Genomic DNA, 14,843 nt, shown 5'->3' on the forward strand with positions numbered 1-14,843 from the left:
TCTCGTTCCAGGCAGGGATGGGAAAAGAGACGCGGCCCCTTTAAGAGAGGCGCGGCACTCTACCTTTGCCTTTGTACCTGCTTTTTTGAAATGCGCCCTTGCCGCCCGCTCATTGGTTCCGGGAGAAATCATCCCTTCTCCCCGTAACCCGACCCCAAGGCGGAAAATGAAATGCAACCTGAACGCGCCAGACTGGGGGCATGGAGAAGAACCGAGCCCGGACCATCTGATTGGCCAATCAGGAGTCAGGAGGAGGAGCCAAATCCGTAAATCCCCTCCCTCCCATAAAAGCGAGCAGTGCCGGAGGAGCGAGTGGAGCGGTACGGGGAGATAAGCCGCTGTGCTTATTGGATTTCTCTTATATTTTAGGTCCTTGCTTTTATTTTTCGCCTTGCTTCTTCAAGGTGTGTTGCAGATTCTCATCCTGGAATGTCCTTTCCCGTCTTCCTCCCTTCCTCCCTCTGGCTTGAAATAGGCGATGCCTTGTTCTAAGCTCTCTGGGTTCCTATCCGATGGTGGTTCTGAAAATTTAAATGCAGTTCTACAAAGAGACTGACATCATCCGGTGTGCTGTCTTAGAACTAAAAGCATAAAAAAAGCGGAGGAAGGGATCGGTTTTTTTAAAAAAATTGCATTTTATTTTATTCTTTCCAACTCTAATTGCTGCAGACGGAGGGGTTGGGTCATTTAAGCTTGGAACCTGACCGTTTCTCAGCCTCATACAGCTTTTATCTATTGGAAATCTACGCGGCGGCGTGGATACTGAACCCCAAGCAGGTTGATTTTTAAGCTAACATATTCTATTCTTATTGCTGCGGCTGTGTTAGCCTTGGGTAAGTTGACTTGCTTCACTTTTGAAAGCCTTTTAAAATATACATATATGAAGAAGCTTCGGGTGCTCATTCTTTTTCATTTTTATTTTATTTAGGCATGGGAGTTGTTAAGGCAGAGGAAACATTTTACAGAAATGAGTGGGTTTACAGTTTTTTGTGTTCTTGTGCTCCCTGAAGAATTGTAGGATTTTTAAAATACAAAATTACATTCCACAATGTTGCAGTGAATGTTGAACTTGCAGAGAATTTAAAAATATATTCCTTGAAAAGAACAGTTTGTGTCTCCTCTCCTTCCAAAGGGGAAGTAGAATAATAAATATGTCAAAAAATTCTGTGGAAGGGTCAAAGGAAGACCTGACCAAAATGACAGAAGAAGATATGTTGAGATGGAATAAGGAAGAATTGGTGAAAAAGCTGAAGAAAGTAGAGAATGAAAAAATGAACTTGATGGTGGAGCACAGCAACTTGATGAAAGATGTGAACAGAAGACTCCAAGTTCACCTGCACGAGATCAGGGGTTTGAAAGAAGTTAATCAGAAGCTACAGGATGATAACCAGGAACTGAGGGAGCTCTGCTGCTTCTTGGATGATGACAGGCAAAAGGGGAAAAAGCTGTCCAGGGAATGGCAGAGGTTTGGGAGACACACTGCAGGTGTAATGTGGAAGGAGGTTGGAATGTACCAGCAGAAGCTGAAAGAATTAGAAGCCAAGCAAGAATCCCTTATGAGAGAAAATGTTGAGCTGAAGGAAATTGTGCTAATGCTGGATGAAGAGAGGAATGGAGCAGGCTCCCGAAGCTCCATAGATAGCCAAGCTAGTCTCACCAACCTCAATGGGGGTTCTGGAACCAGGGATGTTGGAGATGGGAGTAGTACATCCAGTGCTGGCAGTGCAGGAAGTCCAGATCACCACCATCATCTCCTTCACCATCATAAAGTTGTTGAAAACAAAGCTGGAGCCATCCGGAGATCTATGGATGACCTTTCTGCTCCTCTTCACCACCGGAGCATCCCAAATGGTCTCAATGGTAAGTCCTGGTTTCTAATTCATGCATTTTGTTTCTGTATAAAGAGTAAGTTGGCTTCCAGACATCTTTCTTGCTGAGGTTGACCCGTCAGTGGAAGTTTGACTTTATTCATACTTTTTTGTCTATAAAAAAACCCTGCATTTTTTATGGTAAAAAATGGATCTTGCTTCACCTGTTTTATGCATGCTTATATGAAAGTCTATCTCATAGCCACCAACTTCTCGTAATATATAGTTCTGTTTAATTAACACAAGTACAGGACTTAATCAAACCTGTGTTTCTTCTAGCACATTTAATATAAACCCCAATGGATGTATCTTTGTGAAATAGTATTGACCTTTCATTTAAAACTTTTTCTCTTCCTGTTTCTAATGTGGTCTTGTTTTTCCATAAACATTTAGACAACCTACACTCTGATGTTGCATTAAGATATTATCATCTGCAAAAACAAGTTACCTTCTCCTGAGATCTTGCCAATTTTAATTTATTACCTTGCATAGGTGTACTTTGGGATAGAAGATGCCATGGGAAGTAGCTCCACTTTGTGGAGATGAGTACAGAGTAGCAGTGAGAACTGACCTGCTGGGGCTCAGTTGATGGCAGTCTGAATTTTAATCAAAATTAATTTTTCCCTTGGTTGGCTGTAAAACATTATTGTTCCACCTAGTGATGCTTATTCACATCACTGCCAAATGCTTTTAGCTACATCTTTTATGTGGAGACATTTTTGTGTTCGACCTTTCAATTACTAGATTAATAAATGAATTGTTTGTAGTCTAAAGAAACACAGGTTACCTTTTCTTTCTTATTGGCTTTGGAATTCAATATTTAGCAGAATGAGTACCTCTGAATAATATTAGTGTTAAAATTGTTGGCATTTTTGTGTAATATGAATTTTTCTTCTGTGTTTTAAAGTTTGACACTGCAATTATCAGTGGAATAAGGAATATATTTAAATACTTTTAGGTACTCTATTTTTAGAGAGTGAACTGATTTCCAAAGAGTTTTATTTATTTTATATATTTCTCTGTATTTTATCTGTACCATCTTGCTTGGAGGCCTTTGAGCTAATAATTTAATAATAGACTAGTAGGTATGTGGGCATATGACATGCGATTTGTGTTGGGCATATTGAATAACAAGCCAGAATTCCATTTTTTAATATTTCACCCACAACCTTTTGAAATTTGTTCAAAAATATCTGTTCAAACCATTGAGTTTTCATGGAGTGGAGCTTCCACAGAAATAGTCTAACCCCTATATTTTTTATTTTATGTTTGCTTTCTGGCCTTTGAAGAGATTGATGTCTAGGGGGTAACTACATGAATTCAGATGTTTAGGCTCTAGAGTCTTTCAGTGGATTTAAGGATTACATCAAGGATTGATCCTTGTATGTGGCTTAGTATTAGATTCATTAAGTAAAAAACCTGTCCTTTTGCTCCATTTCTTTGGAAATAAAATCCCACTAATTTTATTTCCAAGCCAATGCTGTATCAAGGCTTAGTGTTCTGAGGCGATTCTCAGTATGTCTTATAAATGTTTTTATATTAAGACTCGGAAAGAAAGGATAAAAAAATGAAAAAGAACTGTAAAAACTGTAAAAAGCATGTAAGTAGCTCGATTTTTTAAAAATAGCATTAAACTTTCACCACATACTAATATTGATCAGTCTTTCCATTACATCAATAGAAAGAGTTGATAAGCAGAGGGTGAACTGTATTATCAGTCAAAGATTGCAAAGCTGGGGTGGCATCATTTTTCCATTGTAAGAAAGTACTTTTTTTTCTGCAGTGTCCTACGTTCAACTAACCTATAACAATTTGAAATCTTTGCTATGTAATTCAGAATTACATTCACATTTCAAAATTTTATACATTGGCAATAGAGAATTACTTTCGATTTGCATTCAACCGACAGATTTTTTAAAAAGTAAAAAGCACCTACTCCTAATAATAACTTTGTAAAGACAATTGAATCAGACAATTACCAACAAAAAACAACTGAAATGGAAAATATCAAATTTTTAAAAAAACACAGTTTTACAGGAATAATATATTGAAATGTAGTACAAGTATTAGCTTGTCGAACCAAGATATTTATTTCATCCTCCTATTAAACATTTGCAGATTTTTCACTGTGATCCAATAGTATGATGTCACTAAACCTAATTGCACCTGTAGCACCCCCTACCCCAGGGGTGTCCAAACTTGGGAACTTTAAGACTTGTGGACTTCAACTCCCAGAATTCCCCAGCCAGCTAGGGAATTCTGGGAGTTGAAGTCCACAAGTCTTAAAGTTCCCAAGTTTGGACACCCCTGTCCTACCCACAGTAAGCCTCCCCCCACCTTGCATCCCTTGACTCATCTGTAGCCTATGCTGGCTTTGCTAGTGCATCTTCTTGCCTACTCCATTTCCTGCAGCACTACACTAGCCTCCGGTGGCACTCTGGTGTTTCTTAACTGGGATTCCTTTTTAATAACCTGATTCCTTTTTAATAACCTACACATCTTGGGGTTATAATGTCAACCAGGATGCTGGGGTTCCTATTGCTAAGCGATGTGGTCATATGATATCATGTTTTATGACTGCATTGCTTAGTAATGGCAATCCTAATCCCAGTTGCCATTGTAACACAAGGACTACCTGTATGGGTAATTTAGAATGAAAAACTTCCTATATGTTTTCCTATGCTGGTTTACAATAGGCTTGTTTAAAGTGCCTCCAATGACTTGAACGGGATGGTTTGACCAGGATGATTGCAACTGTCTTTAGTCTGCAGCTATGACCCTCCAGCAAGAAAAGTTGCTTGCTCCAGCAGTTTACTTATTCTTTGTTGGTAGATATCATTATTGAATACATTTGCATTCTATGCCTTTAACTGTAAAGGCAATGGATTTTAATTTGGTAATTGGGGAGGAAAATGAAGTTTGTCCCTAAAGTATTCTATACCCTGAAGCTCTGATAACACATTTCAGCATTATTAAGATCTATGTCAGAGGCATGGAAGATGTATCCAAAATGAATAGTAAATAAGTACTTACATAAGAAATATGGAATACTTCCTCACAGGATGGTGGGAAGAAATGGTCAAGACAAAAGCAATAATGAATTAATCATGTTGATCTTAATGTCAACTTTCATACAGAAATTAAGAAGGAAAACATTTGACTAAAGTAAAATGCGTATAACCAGTTTTTCTTCCTTCAGAGATCTTTCTTGAATTAAGATAATGCAAAGTGTGGGAATAAATAACAAATCAATAAGTCTCTGAGCAAGCATTAGTATTATTTGGGCATGTGATACAAGCAGAGGATGGATTATAACAAATTATGCTTGACAAGATTGAGGCAAGCAAAGAGAAGACATAACTGGGATCACTTGATTTACTGGGATTACTGGATATTTCTGGGAATGGTACTGGGAAGTTATTAGTGGAAATGGTCAAATGACAGAGATTTGTCTGCTTCAGTATTTTAAAATAGAAATTGTGGAGAGTTTCAAAGGTAAAGCATGCATCCAATAAAAAGAAATATATGTAGATTATGGCTGAACTGTGGAGTTCTTAGTACTCTCTGAGCTTAGTTGTTTGCAAGAATTTCAATACCCAACTAGGTAACATCATCAGTGACACAGGTGATATTACCTAGTTGGGTAATGAAACATCTGTAAGCAACAACCAAGCTCAAAAAATGCCAAAGATTCCATAGTGAAGCATGTGTAGGCATGCTGGCAGATGTGATCTTGGAATCCCTAAATGAATTTTTTCAGAACTCCTGAAGCATGGGGGAACTTCAGAGGACTGGAAAAGAGCCAATGTGGTTCCTTTCTTCAAAAAGGGAAAAAAACAAGGTCCAGGAAATTACAAACAATCAGCTTGACATCGATACCTGGGGAAATCCTGGAAAAGATAATCAGGCAGTAGATTTGTGAGCACCTAGAAATGAACAAGGTGATTATTAGAAGTAACATAGATTTATTAAAAAGAGATCATGCTAAACAAACCATATTGCTTTCTGTGATAAAGTGACTAAATCAGTGGACCAGAGAAATGCTGTGCACATAATTTACTTAGACTTCAGTAAGGCATTTGACAAAGTAGAACACAGCCCACTTCTTAGTAAGTTAGAATAATATGGGATAGAAAATAATCACCACCAGATTGATTTGAAGTTGACTGACCAACTGCATTTAGCCTGTGGTCCTGCAACTACATCTAAATGGAGGGAAACTTACAGTAGGGTACATCTGTCTTGGGCCCAGTGCTCTTCAGCATCTTCATAAATGATTTAGATGAGATTGAAGAGGTGCTTATCAGATTTGTGGATGATGCCAAGTGGGGGGAATTACAAACACTTTGGAAGATAGACCAAAGATTCAGAAGGATCTTGAGAGACTTGAACATTGAGCCCTATGTAAAAAGATGTAGTTCAGCAATGAAAAAAAGGAAGGTCCTTCATTTAGGCAGGAAAAACCAAATGCACAAATACCAAATAGGCAGTACCAAGCCCAACAGTAGTGCCCATGAGAGGGTTCAAGGTGTCCTGGTAGACCATTGTTTACAGTAAGTAAGTAAAAGTAAAGGTTTCCCCTGTCCAGTCATGTCTGACTCTAGGAGGTGGATGACATCTCAGTTTCTTAGTTGAGGGAGCCAGCATTGTATGAAGACCTTTCTGTGGTCATGTGACCAGCATGACTATATGCCAAGGAGCTTGGAACCCTGTTAACTTCCCACTGAAATGGTATCTGTTTATCTACTCTCATTTTCATGCTTTCAAAGTGGGCAAGGATTTGGCTCATTTTGTCATGCAGTCCTAAGTGGGCAAGGAGTTGGCTCATTTTGTCATGCAGCGTTTGGGTCTCAAACCCAGGCTGTTAGTTTTCCAGCTAACAAACTTAGCATCTCTAACCACTGAACCATCACTCCCCCTGTAAGTATGACTCAGCAATATTTTACAGCTGCTAAAAAAGCCAATGCAGTCCTAGGCTTCATCAACAGAAGGATAGCATCAAGATCACTGGAAATGATAGTACCATTCTATTATTACACTTATGAGGCCACGTTTGGAATACTGGATACAGTTCTGGTCATCATAATATAGAAAAGACACTGAGGCTCTGGAAAGAGTGCAGGGAAAAACAACAAAGATGATAATGGGTCTGGAGGCTAAATCTTATGATGAATAACTAAAGGAACTAGATATAATAATAATAATAATAATAATAATAATAATAATAATAATAATAATAATAATAATAATAATAATAATAATAATAATAATAATAATAATATTTATTTCTAAGCCGCACCCTCTCCCGAAGGACTCGGGGCGGCGTACAACAAAACACATAGGAACAATACGAAAAATACACAAACAACTAAACAAATACATATACATAGAGGAGGAAGGAAGATGAGTAAAAACAGTTAAAACACAATTTAAAATCCCCTAATAAAATTCCCAAAGTCACAGAATTAAAAAAAACCCGTCAGGAGCAGTGTGAACGAACTATGATTGAGCCAGGCCAGCTACTTGAAATAGGTGGGTCTTGAGCTTAATCCGGAAGGAGCGGAGGTCAGAGGTAGTCCTAATATCCGGGGGAAGGTCATTCCACAGGGCTGGGCCCGCAACAGAGAAGGCTCTACTCCTAGACGCCGCCCCCCGACATTGTCTGGTGGACGGCACCTGGAGGAGTCCCTCTCTGTGCGAGCGAATTGGTCGCAGGGATGTATGTGGCAGGATACGATCCCGCAAGTAGCTAGGTCCTGAGCCATGGAGCGCTTTAAAGATCGTTATCAAGACCTTGAAACGCACCCGGTAGACCACAGGGAGCCAGTGCAGCTCGCGCAGGAAAGGTGTCACATGGGAGTACCTTGTACTCCCATAATTACCCGCGCGGCCACGTTCTGGACCAACTGTAGTCTACGAGTGCATTTCAAGGGAAGCCCCATGTAGAGAGCGTTACAGTAGTCCAGGCGAGACGTCACCAGCGCATGAGTGACTGGGGCGCAATTGGCACACCAGGCGAACCTGGTGGAACGCCCCCCTTGCTTAGCCTAACAAAAAGAAGACTTAAGGAAGACATGATATCAGTCTTCCAATACTTGAAGTACTGTCACAGGGAAGCAATGGGTGGAAGCTTGTTGGAGGGAGAGCCAGCCTGGAAATAAGGAGGAATTTCCTGATAGTGAGAATGATTAATCAATGGAACAGTTTGCCTCACAGAGTTGTGGGCGCTACATCACTGGAAGTTTTCAAGAAAAGATTGGACAACAATTTGAGGTGGTATAATGACTCCTCCTTTGAGCAGGAGGTTAGACTTCAAGACCTCCCAAGTCTGTGCTAGCTCTATGATTTTATGATGCTATATTTAGCTTAGATAAAGAAGGTATTTCTTGGGTGAAATGATATATGATTTCAGGGTGGACTTAATTTGTGAGTGGGAAAAGGTGAACAATTTATACAACAGAATTTTGACTGGAGAAGGCAAAAAAAAAAATACAAGTGCTTTATATGATGGAAAGACAAAAGGAAATTGGCAGCTTTTATGCATAAGATTTGCATGATACCTTCAATTAGAGGAAACATTTATGAGGATATGTAAAAAAAATGGCTTACTGAAAGTACCTTAATAAAAGTTAAACTTGAAAGAACAATGCTGTTACTTAGCGCCAGTAAAGGTTTCTGGCATCTGTTCTTCCACTTCCAGGTCCTGCATGTACTAACACATCTACCATTAATTCATGTATGTATACAACAATATAGGGCAATTTGAATGCACCTGAAGGCTAGATTTACATATTCTGTCATAGCCGAATACTAACTGACCTTGGGTGATCTCAAAAAGCAGGATTTAAACTAGTTCTGGTTCTGGATTTCACAAAGAATCTCAAGGCTGCAGGCTAGAGTAAGAATATTTTTTAAAATGCTGAAATAAACCAGTTCCATATTGTTACTAAGAAAACCACTTTGACTGAATTTACCAAATTAAAGTTATTTGAATTTACCCAACTAATTCAGCAAGACTGGATTGTTGACTCTTGATATTTATTTACATGAGGCCCCAAGAAAATACTTTTGAAAATTTCTCCTACCTCATTCATATCTAACTTATTTTCTGGACTTTCTTTATTCAATGATATTTGTGGAATATAAGTAGCGTAATTTCTCAGTAACCAGCGTATGCTTTCTTTCAGTGAAAAACTAGCTTGGTGATGAATCGTTACATAAAGCTACTCTTAACTGCTTTGTGGAAATATTAGCAATTCTTTGCTAGATTCTCTGAAAATACTGATGTTACTAAAACATCTGTGGTAACTTGCCTAAGCTACCCCTGTAGGCTATCAAACCACCACACCCTATGTTAAGCTGGATGGTTCTGGAGTTGAGAAACTGCTTGGCACTTTAGCTTTTTCAATTGTATTGTTTCTTGAGATGCAAAGGCAAAAATTAACGTTGGCATTAGATAAAGAAAAGGAAGGTATGCCATCAATGTAATTTCCTCAGGATGTTGTGTTTTCTAGGAGGAATTTCCAGAAGGAAATTGTCCTAAATCAGTTTTCTGGAGGATACCAGGTTATGGAAGGCTAATTACATATTGCCAACACACTGAGGAGAATACATGATCCGGGTTCATATAGCTTGCTATGGTATATTTTGTTTGGTTTTGACCTGGTATGATTTGTGAACCCAGTTACTGTTTGGATTGGGCTGCCATATATGATGTATCTATATTTGGTGTTATCATTGAAAGGGTGACAGGTAGCCCTTGACTTATGAATATTGACTCAACAACTGCTGAAAGTGACATTAGTGAGTTGCAAAGGCACTTGGCTGTCTGGTCCCCAAAGTTATGGTTGTTACAGTGCCAACACAGTCATGTGATCAAGCTTCAGGTACTAGAGAGCGCATCAGACTAGAGGGGTGCTGCCATTCCCTCCATCCACCTATCTCCCCACGTCCATGCCCTTTTCCCCCCCTGCAGTTCATGACCCCTGACACCCAAGCTGACCTTCACGGTCTTTTTCTTCCATTGCTGATTAAGCATGCCTGACCTGGCCCTTCGCAAGGCAAATGCTGGCTGCATACAGCTTTCTTCCCAAGTCATTGATGGTAGTTTTCTATCTGATTTTGTATAAAAGAGGTAACAGATATAAAGTATGTTTCCTTTAAGTTGATGAAAAAGAATTTTAAAAGAATAAGCAGTTATGAATTTGTATTTTTTTACCAATCACATGTTCATGCATGTTATTAATCCTTGGTCTATATTGGATTGCTTAAGCCGTTTCTATTGATCTGGTTTAAACAACTGGATTTCAAGATTTTACTAATATACTAAACCGAAGAGTATTTTTTAAAAAAATAACATAATAGAGTTCCCAAATCTGTATTCTGCCTGTCCTAAAGTATGTAAATATTAATATTTTAAAAACCACACAGTTTTTGAAACAAAAAGGCAGGAGAATTTGAATCTATTCAGATGACTTTTCTTACATTGAAGATATGTGATATTATTTACCCCATGTAGCCTTTGTCAGAGTAGGACAGAGATCATTTTACTGAAGCATCAGAATCCACTCTATTGCACAATCCTATGAACCTACTTACTTCTTTATTGCTAGTATGTTTATTTAAATAGTCTGCCTTTTAAAAGCCATATTAAAATATTTCTGAATAATAGAGAGGGCTGAAGATGATGTAGCAGAAAAGTAAAACATAAAATTAAACTAAGCCTAGCCCCACTCGTTGGCAGAAAAGAATAGCTGCAGGGAGTTTTGATGTTCTCCCTCTGCCAAATACAACATTTTGATGCAGCTGTTGAAAACCCTGGGACTGATAGTTTCTTTGGGGATTAATGCGTGTGTATTAATCACTGTCTTTTGTGAACTATCTTGAACATTTGAATGAAAAAAAATTGGTATAAATTAAATCACAACATGCAATGTGTACAACAGCGATGGCGAACCTTTTTTGGCTCGCGTGCCACAAGTGGGGGGAGTGCAGGGGGGTCGTGTGTGGGCGTGCTGCACCCATAATGCAATGCGCGACCTCCCCCAGTGCGCATGCGTGCATAACAGGCGAGACCCCCCATTTTTACATGCTTTTTTCACCCTCCCCAGACTCCTATAAAGCCTCTGGAGCCTGGGGAGGGTGAAAAGAGCCCCCCGCCCCCTCGGAGGCCCTCCGGAGGCTTCAGGGACTGTCCGGAGGCTTCCCTGAATGTTCAAAACGACCCTCCAAGCAAACCGGAAGTGACTTCTGGTTTGCTCGGAGGGTTGTTTTGAGCATTCCGAAGGCTTCATGGAAGCCTCCGGATGGTCCCTGAAGCCTCCGGAGGGCCTCCGGGGGGGGGGCTCTTTTTGCCCTCCCCAGGCTCCTATAAAGCCTCTGGAGCCTGGGGAGGGCGAAAAATGGCTTTTAAAAACGGTGAACTCAGCTGGCCAGCGCGTGCATGCTCGCTGGCCAGCTGACAGGACAGCGCCTTGCGTGCCCTGACAAATGGCTCCACGTGCCACCTGTGGCACGCGTGCCATAGGTTCACCATCACTGGTCTACAATATCCTGGGTTTTTATGTACATTGAGAGCATATGCACCAAAGACAAATTCCTTGTATGTCCAATCACACTTGGCCAATAAAGAATTTTTTTCTATTGTATTCTATTCTATTCTACACATATCCATGTCTCCTACTAAATACAGCTGAATAAAAAGTAAGAAAAATCATGGCCAATGAGATCAATGTGCAAATCCCATTAGATATACAGTGCCTAGGTTGGTTGGAACATAATCATAATATGTGAGAAATGTTTTGGGCAACATTCTTCCTAAAACTAAACAAGTTTGAGATTTGTTAGTATTTGATTGAGAGTCTGCTAGAAATCTGAAGCAAGTATCATTATAGAACCAGTTTGAACAACATCCTTTGCTCTCATCCTGACAGAACAATCAATCAGTGTAACAGCTTGCCTTCAGAAGTTGTGAAAGCCCCAACAATAGAAGTCTTTAAGAAGATGTTGGATAGCCATCTGTCTGAAATGGTATAGGGCTTCCTGCTTAGGCAGGGGTTTGGACTAGAAGACCTCCAAGGTCCCTTCCAAATCTGCTATTGTATAATCCTATTTTCAGTTAATGCTAGGTTCAAGGCCATAACTCAGTGATTGAGAATTGAAGTTTAGTTCCCATATAGAACTCTGGAGAATTACTTCAGCACTGAACTAGATGGACCTAAGGACTGTCTCAGACAAGACATTTTGCTAAATTTCAACTTTGCATTATTCATTCATTCAGGAATAAGTAAACTTCTGTGTTATAAATATGTGCCAAAGATTACTTTTTTATTCATCAGGATATTAAGAATTATGTTTATGGATGTATGTTCTGCCTTAGTTAGATTTTATATTTTGCCAGAAGTAAATATTCTCTGCGTATGAGGACTAAGACTCAGGTGCAAAGCTTTTTCACATACCCTGTTTCATGGGAACAATATCTATTTATATTTCTTGTATTGTATCTTTTTATACTACCTCTAAGAAGTCTGTGAAGTGTTAGGTGATATGGCTTAAATATGTCTGCCTCTCTTTGCTAAAAAGGGTTCAGTGAATCAGCTCTCTGTTTCCATCACAGCATACTATTAGAATAATTTGCACAGCAGACAATAGATTCCCTAAGCTTTGTTATAATCTGCTCATGTGTGTGAGCATAGATCCTTCTATTTCTTGGCCACTTGTGTGGGAAGGAATTATCTGGATGTAAGCCAACATATTTTACTACTTTTCTCTAGGAGTGTTGGACACTCTGCTTTCTGAGCGTCAAGTGTCAGACATTAAAATGGATGTACAATTTGCTATATTCTATGTGACTTTTCTGCATAACAAGATCAGGTGGATATTTTTAAAATAATTTCTCTTCAAAGGCATTTATAGGATTTCAAACTAAGTTGTTATGGACACAGTATGTGTGCTCTGAAGTGGCAGTTTTAGCATCTGTATTCAATGACATCTTAAGTACATTGCGGAAAAATACATTTATACATATGCAAATGTTTCCTCGTATCAGGAGTGTTTTGATTGACAGTGAGAAGTTTGCAGGCACAGCAGTGAGTAGCAATTCTTTTAAGATCGTCTCAGAGTAGTTGACAAAAGAATACATTTTGAAGTCCTATCCCCCATTTCCCAAGAGGCATATACAGAGGTTTGCAGGCCTTCAAGATAAAGTCTTAGAAAGTTGGTGTTCCAAACAGAGTATGATTTTCTTCTTTAAATAAGCAAAGCAGAACATTAAAATTTGAGTAGGTACATATGCGGTACAGATAGTCCTTGACTTAAGACCATTCAAAGTTACAACTGTGCTGAAAAAAGGAATTTACCAAGGGTCATGTCATTTACAGCCATTACAGTTTCTCCATGGTCATGTGATCAAAATTTGGGTCTTTGGCAATTGGCATGTATTTACAGCAGTTACAGCCTCCTGGATGACATAACCACTATTTGCAACTTTCTCAGGGAGTTTACAAAAAGCAAAGTCAATGGGCAAAGCCAGATTTGCTTAACTATTGTATGATTCAACTAACAACTAACACCCAAAGGTCATAAAATCGGCTACTAAATCAATTAATGATTACATTGTTTACCAGTTGAAGTTCCAGTCCCAATTGTGTTTGTAAGATGAGGACTTATTTGGATATATTGGTTAGTATCCAACTTTTTATACTTAGAATAATCTCTCCTCTGCTGTAGAGTCTCCCCCTCCCCCCAGTCTTTCAAAGGGATTAGGATTCAAAACAGCAGATTTTAAGAAAGTAAAGGAAGCTGCAGAAGGGTGAGAATCCTTTCACATCCAGTAAGTACAAAATGCTTCTGTTAATGCAGGGGTGTCCAAACTTGGGAACTTTAAGACTTGTGGACTTCAACTCCCAGAATTCCCCAGCCAGCCATGCTGGCTGGGGAATTCTGGGAGTTGAAGTCCACAAGTCTTAAAGTTCTCAAGTTTGGACACCCCTGTGTTAACGGAAGCATACAATTAAATTCCATTTTTTGTTTCAAATATACTTTAAATACATATTTTGTACATCAGGTTGAGGAAATGTTTTTTTAACAATATAGCAGATATATCAGGAGAGACATAACTAGAATAGGGAACAGGTATTTTTCTATTAAATCCTCTTGTTTGAAACATTTCATTACCATCTTGATCCAATGTATAGCTCAGTACATAGAGACTCATAATATTTGATTTTGTGGGAAAAGTGGCAACAGTTCAGATGCAGGGTGGAGCTGTTGTGTGATGAGCACAGCAACTCACAGGGAGCTCAGGGCCCCAAAATTGAATTCTGATGTTGACTTAGCACTGTGTGCACAAGTCTGGCTTGCACAAGCACAGTTGAATTGTTGTCACATCACACTCCTATTCTATATGGATAAGGCCGCTCTGCTAAGTTACAGTAATGGCTTGGTCTATATTATGCTAAACTGCAAACAAATCATATATCAGTTAGTGAATATGTGCACTGGCCTCTCCAGGTTTTACAATGCAGATACCTTATAAGTTTGTTGTGAGGATTTCTCTAAATATATTAATGGGCATAATAATAATGATGATGATGATAGAAGATCAGAGAAATCATGACAATGAATCATGCCCTTCATCCATGCGGTAATGTTGACATATTACTTATCAAGGAACATAAGTGGGTGGGGAATGTTACAAGTACACCAGACAGATGAAGGAGTACAAAGGGCGTTGGAAGACGATGTACTAAAGCTTGTATACCATAAAGGCTTACCGAGTACTGGAGAAACCAAATTCGCCTACAAAAATGGCCAATGAAGAAAATGAAAGGGAAAAAAAGACCTGGCAAGGCAAAACATTACATGGCCAGTAAATAAAAAAGCAGGCAAAGCAGATAATAAGACCTGATAATGGTTAAGGGCAGGAAAGTTGGAGAAAGAGATACGGAAGCCAATTCTGGCTTCAAAAGACCAATT

General features: G+C 39.1%; 1 protein-coding gene across 2 annotated transcripts in view; it reads left to right on the plus strand.

The window, feature by feature from the left end:
• The window catches only part of CCDC85C (coiled-coil domain containing 85C), a 192,732-nt gene that overhangs the window by 666 nt on the left and 177,223 nt on the right, over positions 1–14,843 (plus strand). The window contains exons 2-3 of one of the 2 annotated variants that reach the window (XM_081969342.1): positions 670–833; positions 929–1,860. In XM_081969342.1, coding sequence (XP_081825468.1) covers positions 1,152–1,860 — 709 coding nt within the window. In that variant the 5' untranslated portion in view covers positions 670–833; positions 929–1,151. Of the gene's footprint in view, positions 1–8; positions 834–928; positions 1,861–14,843 lie in introns of those variants that run through there. The other variant, XM_081969343.1, reaches the window with a different exon arrangement.

Source organism: Natrix helvetica, assembly GCF_964273705.1.
Source record: "Natrix helvetica genome assembly, chromosome: 1".
In the NCBI taxonomy this organism is placed as follows: Eukaryota; Metazoa; Chordata; class Lepidosauria; order Squamata; family Natricidae; genus Natrix; species Natrix helvetica.